This window comes from Orbicella faveolata, unplaced genomic scaffold (genome assembly GCF_042242905.1).
Source record: "Orbicella faveolata isolate gen_17 unplaced genomic scaffold, um_ofav_v1 contig_15, whole genome shotgun sequence".
Lineage (NCBI taxonomy): Eukaryota > Metazoa > Cnidaria > Anthozoa > Scleractinia > Merulinidae > Orbicella > Orbicella faveolata.
The window spans coordinates 266084-284751 of record NW_028301542.1 but is presented as its reverse complement, the minus strand read 5'-3'; the positions used below and the strand labels follow the sequence as shown (position 1 = coordinate 284751).

At 37.9% G+C, this 18668-nt stretch overlaps 1 protein-coding gene across 1 annotated transcript in view; it reads left to right on the top strand.

The window, feature by feature from the left end:
- Positions 1 to 18668, top strand: part of LOC110069114 (cilia- and flagella-associated protein 65-like) — a 22969-nt gene extending 4301 nt beyond the window's left edge. The window contains exons 10-49 of the mRNA XM_020776573.2: positions 211 to 319; positions 1991 to 2106; positions 2727 to 2876; positions 2975 to 3029; positions 3405 to 3478; positions 4059 to 4127; positions 4867 to 4953; positions 5071 to 5154; positions 5683 to 5737; positions 5905 to 5990; positions 6078 to 6131; positions 6349 to 6421; positions 6561 to 6625; positions 6706 to 6809; positions 6947 to 6995; positions 7261 to 7350; positions 7536 to 7589; positions 7816 to 7901; positions 8086 to 8170; positions 8404 to 8498; positions 9070 to 9133; positions 9234 to 9399; positions 9667 to 9795; positions 10139 to 10295; positions 11051 to 11119; positions 11282 to 11410; positions 11781 to 11865; positions 11939 to 12030; positions 12649 to 12715; positions 13276 to 13464; positions 13957 to 14070; positions 14295 to 14450; positions 15059 to 15202; positions 15442 to 15501; positions 15580 to 15636; positions 15994 to 16382; positions 16598 to 16714; positions 17022 to 17220; positions 17536 to 17711; positions 18191 to 18668. Coding sequence (XP_020632232.2) covers positions 211 to 319; positions 1991 to 2106; positions 2727 to 2876; positions 2975 to 3029; positions 3405 to 3478; positions 4059 to 4127; positions 4867 to 4953; positions 5071 to 5154; positions 5683 to 5737; positions 5905 to 5990; positions 6078 to 6131; positions 6349 to 6421; positions 6561 to 6625; positions 6706 to 6809; positions 6947 to 6995; positions 7261 to 7350; positions 7536 to 7589; positions 7816 to 7901; positions 8086 to 8170; positions 8404 to 8498; positions 9070 to 9133; positions 9234 to 9399; positions 9667 to 9795; positions 10139 to 10295; positions 11051 to 11119; positions 11282 to 11410; positions 11781 to 11865; positions 11939 to 12030; positions 12649 to 12715; positions 13276 to 13464; positions 13957 to 14070; positions 14295 to 14450; positions 15059 to 15202; positions 15442 to 15501; positions 15580 to 15636; positions 15994 to 16382; positions 16598 to 16714; positions 17022 to 17220; positions 17536 to 17711; positions 18191 to 18344 — 4353 coding nt within the window. The 3' untranslated portion in view covers positions 18345 to 18668. The remainder of the gene's footprint in view (positions 1 to 210; positions 320 to 1990; positions 2107 to 2726; positions 2877 to 2974; positions 3030 to 3404; positions 3479 to 4058; positions 4128 to 4866; positions 4954 to 5070; positions 5155 to 5682; positions 5738 to 5904; positions 5991 to 6077; positions 6132 to 6348; positions 6422 to 6560; positions 6626 to 6705; positions 6810 to 6946; positions 6996 to 7260; positions 7351 to 7535; positions 7590 to 7815; positions 7902 to 8085; positions 8171 to 8403; positions 8499 to 9069; positions 9134 to 9233; positions 9400 to 9666; positions 9796 to 10138; positions 10296 to 11050; positions 11120 to 11281; positions 11411 to 11780; positions 11866 to 11938; positions 12031 to 12648; positions 12716 to 13275; positions 13465 to 13956; positions 14071 to 14294; positions 14451 to 15058; positions 15203 to 15441; positions 15502 to 15579; positions 15637 to 15993; positions 16383 to 16597; positions 16715 to 17021; positions 17221 to 17535; positions 17712 to 18190) is intronic.

The following is an 18668-nucleotide window of genomic DNA, read 5'->3' as shown; positions in this document are numbered from 1 at the left end:
TTTAGCAACTGATTTGCAAAAGCAGATTAATGAGGAAACTGTTGACTCAGGGTCATAATAATTTGTAATCCAGGTATTAAGAGGTCTGTTTAGTGTTCATGAGCTCAAAGAGAGCCAAAGAGCTGTCCATCATTGTTGCATAATGTACATCATTAGCAAATTACTACATAGGTGGCCACTGGTAACATGTAATTCATTCTTTCACTGCAGGTCTCGTTTACTCCTCAAAATCCTGGCCAGTATTCAGTGGATTATCTGGAAGTTATAGCTCTTGGAGCTACTAACTGTTCTGTTGTCAAATGCACTGGAATTGGAAAAGGTAGACAGATACTGTAGCTGTTCACTGCTCACAAGCTGACAAAGATTATAGTTCATAAAATTTCATGTTGTCACTTACTATTTGTTAAAAAATGTCACAGTGCACGTGGTAATTGCTCCTGAAATCATGAAATTACTTCATTATAGAAGGGATTACATTAAAAAAAAAGTTGCAATAAGGTTTTTGCAAATCTGGCTGCCAGGGTTGCAAACTGAAACATAATTTAATATTTTAGAGTTGACAACTAAATTGAGAGTCATGTGCAGGAAAAATGTTTTTCTAGCTTGATGAGTTGCTTTAATTTATAGTTTCCTTAAAGTAATTGTCAGTTCACATGGAAATTGATTGACACTGCACAATGTTAACAGTTGTTGCAGAAATTCTTGCGTGCTAGTTGCCTAATTTTCATTGACAATAAGCAGACAGTCACATGAATTTATAATTGAAGGAGTGTGAGGAAAAAGCCCTAAGTGAGTCCTAAAATTATATTGAATTCTCCTTTTTCATAATAAGAAGTGAAAAGCAATTTGCAAGGAAAATCTTGCAGTCTATCTGATGTCACTTTGCGCCTTTTTCTATGCACCCCTTCAATTTATGCAACTTTATGAAAACAAATTGCCATCTGTTTTTCATGCGTTTGTCCAATGCGTAGTCTGCGTTTCCACTCGGCTATCACAAGGCTGCTGCCTAATGGGCGCCTGGTCACCTGAAGCACCTAAGTTATGAGGGCGGGTGACTAAAGTTTTGTTCAAGGAGCCCGAGTGGGCACCTAAACATGGAGTTTTCATTTCCATCTGATTTGTCCGATGACTTCAATCTTATATTTACGACTTTCAAGTCTAAATATTCAAGTAACCAGCCAGCAAAAAGAAAACATCCTTGCAATTGTTTTTGCATACTAAGGTTTTATATTTCAAACTATCAAACAAATTGTCATGACTCCATCCAATATACAAGAATATATTTTCTCCAAAGAAGCAGCCAATATAATGTGGCAATGCTGCCTCTAAATCACCTTTAGTTTATACTTATGTCCCAATCCAGGGGAAGGAAAGCACATTTCACCGAGACCAAATTGAACTCCCCCCAAATGCCTTCTTCATTTTTATTTGTTTTCATTTGCAGCTTGCTTTACATAATTTGTACAGTGTATTTTGTTTTGTTAGAATAGAGTTGCAAAACTCAAATACAAATGCAGCAATATAAATTTTTGTAAAAAAGTTGCAGCACTTGCATGGATGCACCAATTATTGAATTTGTTTGAACATAAATGGTATTCTTTCTCAGTCATGACCTGATCACTTTATTTCAAAAATTTGATTGGTATTAGACCATATTAGTGTCATGGAAAATTTCTGACCCCAGACCCCTCCCCTAAATTTCTACAATTTACTCCAACGCCCCCATCTTCCCCAACCTCCCCAACCCCCCGGATTGACCACGGCAAATTTTATCCTGGGCTCCTATTTTTGAAACTAGGAGCCCAAAGGGCTCCTTAATAATTTCCTTAGGTAACAGCCTTATATCACCTCATGGATCCACAGCTACTTTGACAATGTTATGATGAAACTCATGATCAATAACAGGACAGATGCATGAAAAACTGATGTCAATTTGTTAAATACACATGACTGTACAGTAAAATGTTTATTTCTATCCTGTATTCTTTAGGACCTGAAGTTGCACTGGACTGTGACTTCCTTGATATGGGAGTTGTAGAGTCTGGTAAATTTGCGGCGAAAAGTTTCAAGATTACAAACAATGCTGAAGTTCCTGCTGCTTTCCAGGTAGGCATAAGAGTGAACATTTCTCAGGTCTCATTTAAATATATCTAGGTGCACCTATGATTGATTCAACTACTCTGACTGCATATATAATTTTTTTATATAGTAATGTTTAGTCAGCTTTGTAGCCAAGAAGTAGACAGTTTTACTTGAATATACATGTATACTTAGGAGATATAATTTATGTATTTAGTATCACCTAACTGGTGGACTAATGCAAATCCTGTATTTTAATTGGCTACGCTACACAGGACTATTAGTAATAGTCCTTGAATAGCGAAATTGGCGCAATCGAGGGTGACGCTTTCTTTCGTTTTATTCCCAAATAAATATTTCGTCAACTTGCATTTGCTAACTTTATTATTGCCTTTTCTGTCTGACTAGTTGGGTGATACTTAAACAATTAGACCCTTCGCCCTCAAGGGCCACAGGTCAATAGCCCATTCGGCTTTGCCTCATGGGCTATTGACTCATAGCCCTTGCGGGCTACGGGTCTAACTGTTAAATAGTGGGCCTTAGTAGAGGTCAAAAAGAAACAAAATGTGATCAGTGAATTGTAGCAATCAGTTTTTCATGGACTTGATTGTGTTTAAATGTACTTATGCTCTCTTAAAATTTTTCAGTTCATGATTGACTGTAGTCAGAGTGTCTTCAAGCTGGAAACAACATGTGGTTTGCTGCCTGGCAAAGGTTCTCAAACTGTCATTATACGATTCTCTCCAACAAATCCTATTAATTACTACAGGAGACTCACTTGTCTTGTCGAAAATCAGGTCAGTGTCAGACAACTTTTTGATTTTTATTGCAAGTGTTTCCATTTTCATTGCCATTCAGTTGAAATGTGTTTGGACATTTTGTGTTTTCTTTTCAGAATCCATTGTTTGTTGATATGTTTGGGACTTGTCACACAGAACAAGTGAAACCAGGTATGAAAAGTTATTGTTGTTAAGTACTACTTGTGTATAACTGATTAAAAATAGAAATTAGTTACTTAAGACTGACTACAAGAGCTTATAAATAACTCAAAAGACAATACTGCTCAAAAAAAATTGCTATTGCTTTAAAGCAAATATTTTCTAGTGGACCAAAAAGTTAAGTTCAAGCCCTGCATATAATAGTAAGACATAGTTGGACAGCCCTTTCCAATTTACAATGATGAGTAATTATACTGGATAACATGTTTGTCCAGTTTTTTAAAAAACAGCAATTTTACAACAATGATGATAATATAATTTCAGCATTCAGTGTTTTTAATGGTGAATAAAATATTTACCATGGAATATTCATTTATACACCTGTAGCTGTTCTGGAGAAGAAGCATCTGGATAGATATCATACTCATGTCAGACGTGGATTCTCAAAAATTTCACCAGAGGTAAGTTTTCAACTGCAGATTTTATTACTGTTCAGGTGCTTAAAAAGAGGAAAATTAATTTCCTTGTTTTTTATATATATTCTAACCAAAATCCTGTATCATGTGTACTAAAGGCATCTAAGGTTGAGTGTCGATTGATACCCTCAATCAACACTCCAGCGACATCTCGAGCGATACTCAGTCAACACTGGATTGACACATGATTGACCCTAGACAGACACTCAATCAACATTTGATTAACAGTTGGTGATAGTTGGCGGAGTGTCAACTGACTCATGTGTATCGATCAACACTTGATGGGGTGTCTGCAAAAATTAGTCAAATGTACACCTACTGTCGACCGAGATGTCAATTGAGTGTTGACTGAGTATCGACGGAGATGGTGATCAAGTGTTGATAGAGATGTTGATCAAGTGTCGATCAAGAGCTGATTGTATGTATGGATCGACACTTGAGCGCAGATGCCTTTAGTACACATGGTCCAAATCTCCTATTAAGTCATTGACTTGTGTGCCCAATGCCTGAACCCCAAAGTAAAACCTATTAGATACAGTTAATATTAGTTGTCTGTGTTTCATAGCAACTTAATGAAGATCTAAGAGCAAAGAAACTTCAGCTTGATGAGGATGGAGCATTAATGGCATTAGAGGTTTGTATTAATTAACACCACTACGTTTTGATGCAAACATGTCAAGTCATAAAGTTCTAAGCAAGAGTTAGTGACATGCAAACGTGATAAAAATTGTTGTTGACCCAAATTCACTCAAGAAAAGAAGAATATTTAGCTCTAAGTGGGAAAGGACACACCCATTAGTGCAACTCCCATAGGTTGGGTGCTATTTGCCACTATAGAAACGAAAAGAAATCTGTAGTGGCCTGTCAGATCACTACAGGAGACAATATCTTCTTGTCACCAGCCACTGAAAGATGAGATTTGCTCCAGGCTTCTTCTCATTTCTAAAGTGGCAGATTTCTGTGATGAAAGAATGATGCAACACTAAACCTGGTGTTATTGGGCAGCTGTGATGATACAGTTAAACCGTATTATATACAAACACCCTCTTAATAAGGAAGGATGCCTTGTTGTTATGGACACTGACTTTGGTACCTAGTGCTGTGGTATCTTGTTAACAGTGCTGGACTGTTTGAGCAAGATATAAGTATAGTTTGGTCCACAGTGATGCACCTTGCACTGAGTTTGAATGGTGTAAAGGAAATGGAAATGGGTGAGATCCTGCAATTTTTGTTTATTCATTTTCAACTCAAGCCAAGCCAAAGCTTTCCCCTTTGGTCCTCATACAAGCAACTTGTAAGCAACTTGCCGATAATTTGTAAGAAGCTGGTTACATGTATACCTAATAACAACACTTCCTTTTTTCAATTCTCAGAACACTTCATCAGGAGACCTGCTACCTTCGATGTCTCAACTCTCACCCATGGAAGAGTTTTTCTGTCATGCATCAGTAGGAGAAACAGTAAGTAATTTATTCTTGCTATGATAATTATAGATCAGAAAAATTAAAAAATTTACCTGCTGGAAACTCATCCCACTTGCTGTGAATAAATTTGAATTTCTGTTTTGTGATTTTCAGACTGCAGTTGTCCCACATGTTAGTTTAGATATTCACCATGTAGACTTTGGAAAGTTGCTGGATCCTAATGCAGTGGAACAGAAGGTGACAACAGTTAAACAGTTTTTAGACTATCTTTCCCCCAAAAAAATTACTTATGTGATTTGCAGTGGCATTTGTATAAATGATCACTTAGGTTTCATCTACAGACTCAGAAGTAAGAACCACCTTTTACAGCATAATTAACAGTACCACATGAGAGTACTGCTCAATAGCTTTCATTTGAATGGTCACATACTAGGGTTATATCCACAGCATTAGAAGTTAGAACCACCTTGTACAGCATAATAAACAGTACCACATGAATGTACTGCTCAGTAGTTTGAATGGTCACACAGCAGGGTTTCACCTATAGGCTAAATAGTTGGAAACACCTTTGACCAGTATATAAGAAGTTGATGTACCATCATTACCTGTGAAAGAGCCTTTCAATTTGAACTGCATTCGTTGTCAAGTAAGTTTTAGAAGAATGTTAATTTGCTACCTGTACAACATTTGATACAAACAGATGCTGAAAAGAACACAGATGTTTGCTATATTGAGACAATAACTTGGTTCTTTATGTGTTTGTAGACGGTCAACATTACAAATCATACAAAGGGGAAAATTACATGCATGTGGATGAAAGGTTAGTGCGGCATCAGTTTTTCTTATGGTTAGCAGAAATTTTCATGTGACCTAGAGCTCTATTCAGGCCAAGAGAGATCTTTAAAGTCCTAGACAATATTTGATTTTTTCATCAGGCTTGGTAACTAAATATAGTCTCAGCCTTACTTAATTTGCATTGCCTTACAGATACAAAAGGAATATTTTCTGTTTCTCCTGAGGAATGTGACATTCTTCCCTTAAAAACTGCTTCATTTAGAGTGACATTTAGACCTGTAAGTACTAACTTATCATTGTACCTCTAAACATGTTACTTGAAAATGTCGATTGCAATAATTATTTGCATTTTCATTTTATTCTAGAATGCTGGAAATCAGTTTTTCAGTGCTGACCTGGAATGCTATGCATTTTACAAGGTAATTAAAAGGTGTCATTGCATTAAAAAAAATTAAAAAATAAATAAATTAAATGCAAATGCCTTTGCTGTTTTAACTGTAAGTTCAAGCATTTCTGCCAGGTTGAATTCTGTTTAGTAAGATGCCCTAGATGTGACAAGTAGGCCCCACAAGAGTTTCTTCCTTGATCTTCTTATGGTGATGTTTAACTATTTGTTTATTTTCTACCTTGTCATAGAGTATGAGAGATTATCGACTTGTCGAGGACACGACTCTTTGTCCTCCTTGGTGTCTTTCACTCAGTGCTACAGGTTTGTGAACCACTTACCATTGCTTGTTTAGCAAATGCACAGGAATAACTGATTCCAAACATAACATTGCTTGTTGCTGTCAATTTGTTGTCATTTGTATCACAAAGCATTTTATTTTTTGCTGAATGTTATTTTTCAGGACATACATTTGCACTCGGTACTGAAACATTTATTCCTAGAAGTCAGTGGGATGTCAAGCACTTGGTAAGAAACGTTCCTCCTCCAGCCTCTCCTCGCATGTTAATAACCCTATGTAACTTAAACATGTTCTGTTAATTTAACAGGTCTTTCCTGCTGTCACAGTGGATGGTGTGTCATATAGAACCCTGTTGCTAAGCAACACTGGGCAAAATCCAATCCATTTTGCATTTGACTACCACCCATTAGGGTAAGAATGAGAATAATTCTGATTCTTGTTCTTGTTTCTGAATAAACAAGCAGAGTTTAAATGAAATCGTCTCACTATATTAAAGTAGTTGCTTAAAAGCTTATACTAACTGTAAGAATATTTATTTCTGTTGGCAGAGAGTTTATCTGCAGACCAAGGACAGGCCTACTCACTGACAAATACCAGGTTCTTAAATTTTTTGGAGATGGTGAAGTAGTGTCTTTTGTACAAGACAAATAATCATAGTTTTATTGGAGTTCATTCCAGGAACATTTCAGAATTATTTTTCACACTCTTATCATGGCTTGTTGTTGTTGCTGTTGTTATGAGATTCATTAACTGCAAGTTTTCCTATCCCATTGTTAAATATTTTTTGATTTGTGAATCTTGTGCTTACACCACAATGGAGATTGAAATCTTAATTTATTTATCATTATTTATTTTTGTACAGCTGATTGTTTTCAAAATGACTCCCTCTGAGGCAAAGACTTTTAAACATACTGTCAAGTGCAAGCTTAATGATGCTGATAAATTTACCCAGGTATAGAAACTCAAAGTTCTTTTTTTTAATCAACAAGAATATTGATGCTCAGAACATGATGGAATAAGCATACATAACTCAAGCTGTCAATTAGGCTAGATATAATTATTAATTATCATTAAATTGTACTTAACACTCTGAACATTTTACTGTAAGTGTAAGAAAATCTCTTGTATTTTACTCAGGAAATCAGCCTTGTTGGATCAGCAGAGATGCCATCACTTAAACTTAGTAATCAGGTATTTATCTTTTTCACTGATTCTGAGGCCTTCATTTCAGCAATCATTTTCAAAATAACTCATGGAATAGATCTCCTTAAAGGTCTGGAGATTCATCAACGCTTAGAAATGTATACATTTACATCTAGTTAGAGAATTTATAATTAAATTTTGTATCCCAGTAACTGGGTCACCATTTCTAGAAATGTTTTGACAAGTAATATTCTTATTTTCTTTTCATGAACAGGGAACTGTTTATTTCAAACCGACCTGTTTGGGAACAGCATCTCCGAGGTCATTTGAACTCAAGAACACTTGCAGGATTCCATTAAGGTATGCCTCCCATGACCCTTCTTGTTTGTATTTTTTTCTCTCTCTTTCAATTTTCGAAGCTGAGAAAAATGTGTGGCTTGTAGATGTTCTGTGGGTGAGGGGCCATTCCATTTCCATTTGGTTAAGACTGATAATCCCTTAAAAATAATTATTATAGTGGTAACAAGTTTTACTGCCTGAACAGGTTTTTGTGGAAGATTCCTGGCCCACAAGTTAAAACTCTGAGTATTTACCCCTCGGAGGGAGTCATACTACCTAATGAAACTCAGGTGAGGTTGTTACAATAGCTGGTCAGAGGTTATTTTTAATTACATTCTGCAAGCTTTTTGAGAGTTCTTCCAGTATCCCTAGTGATTGAGTGTTGGTGACTGAGTGTTAGTTATAAACTGGTTCAACAGTCCTGGCTAATCAGTCTACTCATGACATCTTCTATCAGTTATTGTCAGGTAATTTGGTTCTTTGCTAAGATTTGTCTTTTAATAGTTGCCTTTTCCTCTCCTAGTCACACACATTCCACTTTAGTCCTCATGAAGAAGACAAATATGTCATCAAGACAAAACTTACTGTCAAAGGATTGCAAGTAGATGACCAACAGCTGTAAGGAACAGTCTACTTCTCTTCAACAATGTTTTTCCCTCAACTGTTTGGTTGTTTGTGGATAATAACACAAAATGTCTGTGTAGCTTTTGACTGTATATATAAATATATGGTCCATAGTCTTACCTGGACATATTGCCACTCCTTGAGTAGAATGCTAACTAGTATTTCCCAGCCTGTTATTTAAGAAATATAACAATTTGCATTATACTTTTACACATATTTATTTGGAAAGGCACTAGTATGGGAAATGCCAATATCAGATGCTCTCTTTCTGGAAAATGCAGCACCAAAGTTCTTCCACAGCAATGCTGTGAATTTATTGTTTTTAAATTTGTGAACTAAGGTTCAAAATGCCTTGATTTTGGGGGCTCGCAAATTTTGAAGTCCAGGCAGTTTAGACAGAAGGATAACCCATGAACTCAAACAAAACTGCTAGTGCTTCTTTATAGTTGCTGTTAATTACTGTGCCTTTCAGTGGCATGCCAACTCTCAACAATTAATTCCATTTTATCCTACCAACAATTATCTTTGCTGACTTCTCAGCTTGTTTGTCTTAAATCTTGTGTAGGGCACCAGAAGAAAAGACATATTTAGTAAGAGTTATTGGTGAGGGATCTGTCGGGGAGATAGTGGTAAGTAATTAAGTCAGTGATTGTTTGCCAAGGTCAACTTTTTTGAATAAAATAATTAGGTTTCGTGTATTTGACTTAAGATTTTTTCTTGCTTCATTAGTGCACAGAGGAGGCTGTGGATTTTGGTGATATTATTGTGGGAAGCTCTGCTTCCCGTGAGTTGTTAATTCACAACAACAGTGACTGCAGTCTACACTACAACTTACTTATTGACCAGGAGATATCAGGACCTTATGATGATGAACAGTCTGCAAGAGATGTACTGGGTAAGCAGCTAGTACACCAAAGAAAGAGCTTCTCATAGCTTTCTGTTGATTTGAATGAAGGAAACACACAAGGGTTTTGAATGGTTACACTCTAGAATTTCATCCAGAGGTGAATTTTAAGAGCATAATTTAAACAGTGTCATAGGAACATACACCTAAAACTCAATACTGGCAAATAAAAGGAAATTCATAATAATTATTATTTTTTATCTTTATGACTTGTGAGGGAATACATTAACATTATAATTGTTATGACATCTCTTGTAGCTTTGGAAATAAATAACCAGAATGGAATAATTCCAGCAAGAACGTCTCAGAAGATTACAGCAACTGCTTATCCGTCACGTCGAGTCTGCTACAAGTTCAAACTCAGTTATGAGCTTTTCTCGATGTTTGGTATGTTACTTAATATAACATCGCATTCAGAAAATACATATTTGAACCTGGCCACACTGGCCACCCTGAGACAAAATTTAAGTGGCCACTGTAAAGAGGTGGCCTGTGTGAGAGTTGAATGTATCGATCAGCACTTGAGACAACACCCCTTCATTGAAGAGATGTGGCTCTTATAGCAGGGTAGCTGTAAATTGAGACTCTGCTGTATTTGATGCAGGTACTTTGACATTGGCCCTTTCTGGCACTACCTGCAAATTACAGCTTTATCTACAGTGCTTCGATTTGTTTATAGGAGAGCCTGGGTGGAAAGATTCATGTCATGGACATATTTTTCCTCCTATAGATGATGGTAAACCGTTCTTAACATGCCCCAAGAGACAACTAGTTGATCTGCAGTGTCAAGGAGTGTATCCAACTCTTTCTGTAACTGATGCTCGCTGCCTGGGGAGTGGTAAAGGATACAGTAAAATACAAATATGGACCCTCTTTTCCCTTGACAGGTCAGATATAATCAAACACTTAGCTAGAGAAGTTTTAAATTGGCTGTCACAAGCTATAGTGTTTGCTTTGACAGGTCAGATGTAATCAAACACTTAGCTAAAGAAGTGTTAAGTTGGCTGTCACAAGCCATCAGTGTTTGCTTTGACAGGTCAGATATAATCAAACACTTAGCTAGAGAAGTTTTAAGTTAACTGTCACAAGCTATAGTGTTTGCCTTGACAGGTCAGATATAATCAAACACTTAGCTAGAGAAGTTTTAAGTTGGCTGTCACAAGCTATAGTGTTTGCTTTCACAGGTCAGATGTAATCAAACACTTAGCTAAAGAAGTGTTAAGTTGGCTGTCACAAGCCATCAGTGTTTGCTTTGACAGGTCAGATATAATCAAACACTTAGCTAGAGAAGTTTTGAGTTAACTGTCACAAGCTATAGTGTTTGCCTTGACAGGTCAGATGTAATCAAACACTTAGCTAAAGAAGTTTTAAGTTGGCTGTCACAAGCTATAGTGCTTGCTTTGACAGGTCAGATGTAATCAAGCACTTAGCTAAAGAAGCTTTAAGTTGGCTGTCACAAGCTGTAGTGTTTGCTTTGTAAATAATATGTCACCAATCAGTCAAAAATGTAGGTTAACTAGGCACATCATGTCATTTTTAAATTCTGAAACAACTAGTCGTTGTGGGTCAACCTACATCGTAGATAATGAATGTAACAATAGTAAATTCCACAGTAAAATTAAGTCTCGTTCTTACTTTGTAGCCTGAATGAATGCCTGGAGTCCGATCCATCTCCGTCAGAACTCCTTTATGCTGCAGTCACTCGACACAGGTCGGTAACTAATTGTTATAAATCACTGGTGTACACTACATTTTATAAAATTCAAATCACTTCTGTGGAGATTTTTGTGATGTCTAAATCATGCTGGCAACAGACAGCTGGGGACCATTATCCTGATTATGAGGTCTTGATATTTGTATTCAATTTTCACAGCACAAGGCGCCGAGTCCCTGTCAACACAAGAGCCATAATGGACTTTAACTTTGGAGCAGCTCCTCTGGGCGATGACTCATGTGTGGTTCATCTGAACCTACAGAACACAGGATCAGTTCCTGCTGAATGGTAAGTACATCATCACTATTCTTCATCTGCTATCACTATGTAGGGCTGTCATTACGTTTTGAGTCACCTCCTGGTACCTTGATCTTCACGTCCATAACCAACTTGTTTCTTCGAGGGTGTGTTGTATCAACAGCAGGCAAGTTCACCTAGAGCATCAAGGGTTCATCAAGCATACTCAGGTGTAACAGGTTTTTCAAGTTACGCCCCTCAATGCATATGATGGCCCAATCCACAATGAACTCAATTAAGGTATACTCATCTTATAACTCACCCATGGTCGAACTTATACTAAAATGTAAAGTTATATGTGATCCTCTATTACATTTTAGGAAATAGTAAAATAACTGCTCATGTTTGCCGCATTGCACAGGGCTTTCTTGTATCCGAGTGATCTGCAGCTTGAATTGGAGTATTGGACTGAGACAGGAGAGTATGATGAAGATGAACTTCATGAGGTAAGAAATGCAGGTTGGGTAGGAAGGGGTCTGGGCACTAACTGACCTGTGTTTGTTTTTCATCATTCTTTAGATGCAGGTCATGGACAATAAACTATTCAACATTGAACCCAGAAGAGGGAAGCTGTTACCAGGAGAGTGTCGCACTGTTACTCTAACTTACAGGTGACCGAGGACTCAGCTTGTACTGTACCTCTTAGAAAGCAAAAGTGTTTTGATTTTTTCACTGCACAACGTACACAACGCAAATACAAAGTATAACTCTTAACTCTAGTGTCTATAGCATCAGGGAGAAAGGACTCGGTCGTTTGAAGCAGGATGAACCAATCCACGTTCAGCATAAACTGTAAATTCTCAGCACCAGTACATTGTTAATAACAATGGATCATCCAAGGTGACATGTATCTGTTGCATGAATCGACTAAGTATTGCTGCCCTGCCTAGCTGCTATTTCTGCATAAGTGACTTTGCAAGATCCCGCAAACAGCGGTTTGCAAGTTTCAGCAAAGAAGGAAAATTTGCAGTGGAAGACGTGACCCGTTACCCCTGTCGTTTTGGTCAGGTTATATATTGCCAAGTGTCATTTTGTGCTCTGAAATGTAGAGGAACACTGTAAAAGTAATTTGTCTCACTCAAGCAAACGAGAGAAAAGCTCTGGGGCAGGCTCAAACTTGAGTGTGCCAATCTGGAGTCCAGTAAGCTAAATTAGCTCGCCATTGATTGTACTTATCCATGTTACTTTCTACTCATTCGTTACTGTTTAATATACACTTGAATTGCCAGCCACCTGTTCACTGGTACCAACAGACTTCCAATCTTGTTCAAGGTCATGAGAGGAAGAGAAATCCTGGTATGATATGTCTCGCATAGGGTGGTGTCTTAGTAAACAGAGGTAGCACTTAAATTAGCCTGTTTTCTACCTTTTAGAGGTCTTCACCTGAGCGGGTTGTAAACTATAGAGAGACCGAGCTTTGCACTTATGATGGTCAACCACAGAGTATTAAGCTATAATACTAAGATTATCTTAAGTTGTGGTTTGTGGGTGTTCTCTGGCCAGGTCCAGCGAAAATAGAAACTGCAATGATTGTAGTTCGGATTTTTCTTTTCACTTGAACTAGCGAATGACGTTGTACAACAACATCAATTTCCCTCTTAACTAAAACATGAAACCAGCAATGCCTGCTAACCATACATCTCCACAAAATTAACAAAATTATGTTTAAGCACTTATACTTGAAAACATTGTACTTTTAATAACGTTTAAGCTTTTTTTTGAACAGGGTGAAAGAATGTGTAGTTTTACAGGGTATAAAGTGTATAGCGTGTCACACATTAAAACAGTTAAGAATTTTTTCATTGACCATAGCGTTGTGTTTTACTTGTTAATGTGGTTGTTCTTTTTTACCACAGTTGAATTTCACTGGCGTGACTGTGGACCCAGACAGTTTCTATGTACACTTTGCCAACACACGGCACCTATTTGAGCCTGTCCCTGTGGGAGGGACCTCACCACCAGTACAAGTGTATGAGCTCTACAATGGAGGAGCCAGAGTTGTTAAGTACGAGCTGGATATGGAACCACTGGCACAGGTCCAAGCTGTAAGCATGCTTATTTCACTATTGTGTTTTTGAGTGTGTAATTAGCAGCATTTACCTGCAATGTGCCAGATACAAAGAACATTTATTGCTTGCTGACCATATCGTGCCATTGCCTTATTGTCCAAGAAAATACTTACTTTAGGAAAGATGATGATGAACTAAATAAAGGTCGTTAAGGAGGCTACGTTTCCAAATCATTTCAAAATTATTTTTCTGCTGTTCGTTGCTCATAACCTGCATTCCCACTACGTTATATCAAAATCGTGAGGCTATAGGCTTGTCGTTTCAGTATCCGTCAGGCAGAAATATTGTCACCTAGCCGGTTGAATAGAATTGTCTGGTAGGAATTTTGCTAGAAAAAACAGGCCTACACACATCTGAAGTATAGACACCTTACAATGTTTCTTTACCATACACTAATAAGTGTATTAGTGCAAAATATTTTCCTTTAGTTCTTAATATGTTCCTGTTATTTTAATGTCATCTCTGCAGCAAAACTATGGCTGTCGCATCTTTGAATGTCTGAATCCATCAGGAGAGATCCCCCCTGGATGTGCTGCTTTGATCTACTGGCAATTTTCTCCACTTGAAGCAAGAACTTACATGGTCAGTTGCGCTTAATTATCTTCACTTCTTTTTTAAATGTTAATGATGGCCAATCAGGTTGATAAGGATTTAATTGAAGGAAGATATGCTGGCAAGAGACCTGTGGTCTTAGACAAGACTAGCTACAGCAGTACCCCCTGGTTATTTCATGCTAAACTAAAATGAAGCACTTGTCTGATGTGTTTCCCGGCTTTTAACCTGGTGACTTTCTTGTTGACTCTCAGGTAGATGTTCCAGTCCGTATCATTGGCGGGGAGACAGTGCTGGTCACATTCACTGGAGTAGGATATGATCAGCGTATCATGGGAGATACGCTTCCTGTCAAGGATGTGGGAAGCACCGCAGTGCCTGATAAACAGATAGTGCAGGTGCCTAAACAGGTTAGTGCCTGAACAGGTTAGTGCCTGAACAGGTTAGTGAACAGGTTAGTGTCAGCTTTTTGACAAGTAAGCATTTAATCACAAGTCCTTGCACTTAGCAGTGAAATGTGCTTTACTGCTACCACTAAGAAAAGTTTGGATTTAATACTGGACTTATCTGTGATAGTTTTCGTTCCCTGTCCATACAAAAACTACAGTTAGTTTGGGAGGGCCAGAAGATGTCAAAAGCAAATTGCTCTAAATTGCTGCTTCTTTGATACTGGAAAAGCTGAGGAAACCAACTCGGTAGCGAGTGCCTAAGTTTAAGGTTTGGCCACAATTTGCAACTGCATAGAAGACCATTTAGCAAAGCTTTTGTGTACAACTGATTAGAAAGTATCAAAAGTAGTATATGATGGAAGCAAAGATGAAGAACATAACATCATACCAGCTTCGTTAAATTAAAGAAACAATTTGAAATGTTTGGTATACACAAATTAGATCGAGATCTGCTTGTTTGCTTGCTTTTGTGACACGTACAGCATCTTGGGTTTGAACAGGTAACAATATTCAAGCTGATACCAAGTTGAATAAAACAGCATAATAATGCTAGGTTGCTTATTTTTCAGTTGTCCTACTTGTCAGTGGAATGCATTCCATTTGGTAACGTTCCTTTGTATACAATGTCTCGACGTATGTTCTTTTTGACGAATTCTTCAAAAGATCACATTATATCCTTCAGATGGATCTTAGAGGGATCTGCCATGGAACAGGTTTCTTTAGTTTTTGTCACACTTTCATAACAAGTAGATGTGTTATCTTTTCAATCAAATCCTGAATAGCTGTGTGGGTTTTTAAAACTGATATACTGTATGTCATTGACCTCTAAAGGTATCAAAATATTTATGAAAATGACCCAAACATTTAAGAGGACTTCAAGAAATTCTAGTTACATGATGCTGGGAATACTTTTTTTTGTCTTTTAGCTGACTTGCCGTTGACTTTATTTTAGGTGATAATGATTGAGCCAGATCACGGCTTCCTCAAACCAAAGCAAAATGTGCTGCTCAAGGTTGGTCAAATGATATTTATAAACTGAATATTTTCTACAAACCGGTTTCTGCTCTGACTTGCTGTGATTCTTTTCTAGGTTTCGTTCTTTTCCTGTGGTGCGCCTTCACTTTATGACATGGACATAATATGCGAGGTACTTCAGTAGTGATATTTATTTTTAGTTTTACAAAGTGAAATACCATCTTCGCATGCTCAGCTTAAAGGAGCTCAGTCACGGTATTTTGAGTTATTTTGGCCACGCACAAATTTACCTTTAAATTGAAGGAAACCTGAAAATAGTAGTTTATCAAGATAGAAAAACATCCAAGAGATAATAATAAACCATAAAGGAACAAGGATGGAGAAGGATGGAAAAGATTAACACGGATTGCAAACGATGAACTAGAAAAATTTAGCCTAAACTTTTAAGATGCGGGAACTTTGACGTAGCTCCTTTGAATTAACTCGTTACTCTTTACTGCAGGCTCAGCTGACGTGTTTTTTCTTGCAGATTGTTGATGAAACGGAGATGGCAGAGTATAACCAGCGTCTTATAGACTGGACTAACATGAAGGAGGAAAAACAATACACCTTTACAATAACAGAAGATGATTTGAAAAGACCTCAGTCAGGACCGCATCTTAAATCCATCAGCCATACAAGTCGAGGCAAGTCTCAATCTGAAGGAGACTTGAGGAAGTATCGAGCTCTGCCTCCAATAGGATCACCCAGGGAAACAAAAAGAAAAAAGAGCAGCAGATCATCTCGCCCAGAGACTCCGCCACAACCCGTGCCTCCAGAATCATTCCTGCTTCATCTGGGAATCACAGCTAGGACACATGCGATAGGAGAGTTTTATGGCAGCTTCCCAGCAGCCGTGAACAGATTTTTGATCGACCAGTGAGTAGTCCCATTTAAACCAAAAGTATAATAAATGCTGTTACTGTTTTAAAGCACTTTTCTGTATATAAGATTAGCTGCAGTGTGCCGTAAAAACTGGGACGTTATGGAACAGTTTTACTTGAGTTGGTCAGGCTTTAAGACCTGATTCTTCTGTTTTACTGGTTGTTTCAATAGACGACGTCCCGTGTAACATGTTGCTTTACAATTTGCAGGCGTTACGTGTTGTCTCGAGGGACTGATGACCAAGAGAAAGAGGAACTGTCAGCCTTAGTCTCCTGTGCGCGACCGGAAATGACGATCATTCAGGATGTGCTGTCTGTGATTTTAAGGTAACTGTCTTCATCCTTTCATCATTTTAATTGGGAGGACGAGGGTACTGTGACGGACACACGGAACAAACGAAAATAAAGCTGAAAACAAGACATTGGGCATAAGCTAATGGAAATTTCTTCCCTTATGTAGTACTCTTGTTCATGGCATCTCTGACAGTTGACAAGGGCTTTTTATCTCCTATTTTACTAATTATATACTCAGGATAAACAAGCGGATAAGGAAGGTGGAAAGTGATGTTATAGTGAGTGTGTTATACAAATAATAATGCTACACATTAGACTTGTTCTGTTTGTGTTAATACAGGGGTCTGCTTGATGATGACAATTTCTATCAAAGAATGTCCGAGATAGACCAGGAGCCTGTACCCTACTTTAGACAACTGTACGAAACGCAGTACACAAGTAGCCCCAGGCCTTCCTCTGCCAGTAGTCAAAGTAGTGACCAGTCTCGTCCTGGTGAGGAGTTTGGTGGCGAACTGGAACAGCTGCCTGGTAGCAAACAGGTAAAAAATGAAAAACAACACCACACTCTGAATGAGAAAACAATGAGTGTCGCGGACCAAATTCTGGTAGTGGTTTGTAAGAGCGACAATAAGTAAAAAGAAAATGTTCGTCGCTATGAAAGAATACCTTTTCTGCCTTCATTCATGTGCTTACTGGAACAATAAAATAATTTAATTACATTGTTCCAGAAAATATCCATTACTCCTCCCCCACCAGAAAATGAACCCCCCCCCCCCTCCCACTCCCCCAAAAAATGTTGTTTAAGCTCACTCTTGAAAGCCCGTGTAGCTGTTAACTCTATTTGTGTTACACAGCAAACTGGCAGTGATCACAGTCGTGAGGCTGGAGCAGCAGAAGAAAGAGTCGTGAGTAGGACACGTCAGATAATACAGCGCACGTCTGAATCATCACTCTCCCTAGCAGCTGACAGATTGATGGACACAGACGGTGATGCGGAAACACTGACAGCACAGAGACAAACAGTGCGCAGGTTTGTGCAATAAACGCTCCAAACAACGTGAATTTTCACCTTTTAATGTCTAAACCCTGTACAGACAATTTAAAAAGGTTTACAGTATTTTCCTCGGTTTGGCGCATTTAAATTTCAAGTTCTCCCTCATTTTTAGATTGTTGAGAAGTGTCTTAATGTTCTTCCAAATTGTGCAATCTAATTCTTTTTACTTTTACCCTTGTCATTGCAAGACTACAGTTCGCGTTAAATTCCTTCAGGAATTTTACGTTCTTGTTCGCGTTTTGCCCTTGAATGATCTCGTATAGAAGTCTTCTTGAAGTTTTCGAGTTGCACGTGTACTTCTGTGCTGGGTATGGCTTTGAGCCAGTGTACAGTGTGCAAGAATGAGCTAGGGGCTGGAGTTTCTTTGGCTTAGCTGCACAACCGTCTGCTAGGGCATTCTCCCATTTCCCATGCCTTATTTGCTGATCTGTAGTTTATCACATTATCTCTTTTAGATTGCCTGAGTTTGAGTCACTGGTGGAGTCCATTCTTGAAAATTCACTTCTGAACTTGCTGACTGAAGCGAATCATGGGGAGGTGAACCTGACATCACGGACAAGAGTGATAGCCTTGCCGCCCAATAGAGCAGCACACAAGTCAATAAGATAGCGTAAAATAACGGTCATATTGCACGGGAAGCTTGTAAATAATAAATTATTTTTCCTGCATCAGAAAATGAGGCAACCTCGGAACAAGAAAGAGCTCCATATTCAAAATACTTAAGACAGTATCAAAAAACACCTTTTTAAAATGTATGGTGAAAGATGTATCAATGTTGTGTTTTACATTAATTTTGGTCTGTACAGAGTATTTTATATCTTAAAGCTATTGTTCACGGTTTTGTGTAGATGGAATCTGAATCTGAGTTTTCCTATCTTAACCTTCAAACCTTTGAATGTTACATGAATGTATAATAAAAGTTTGACGCTCCTA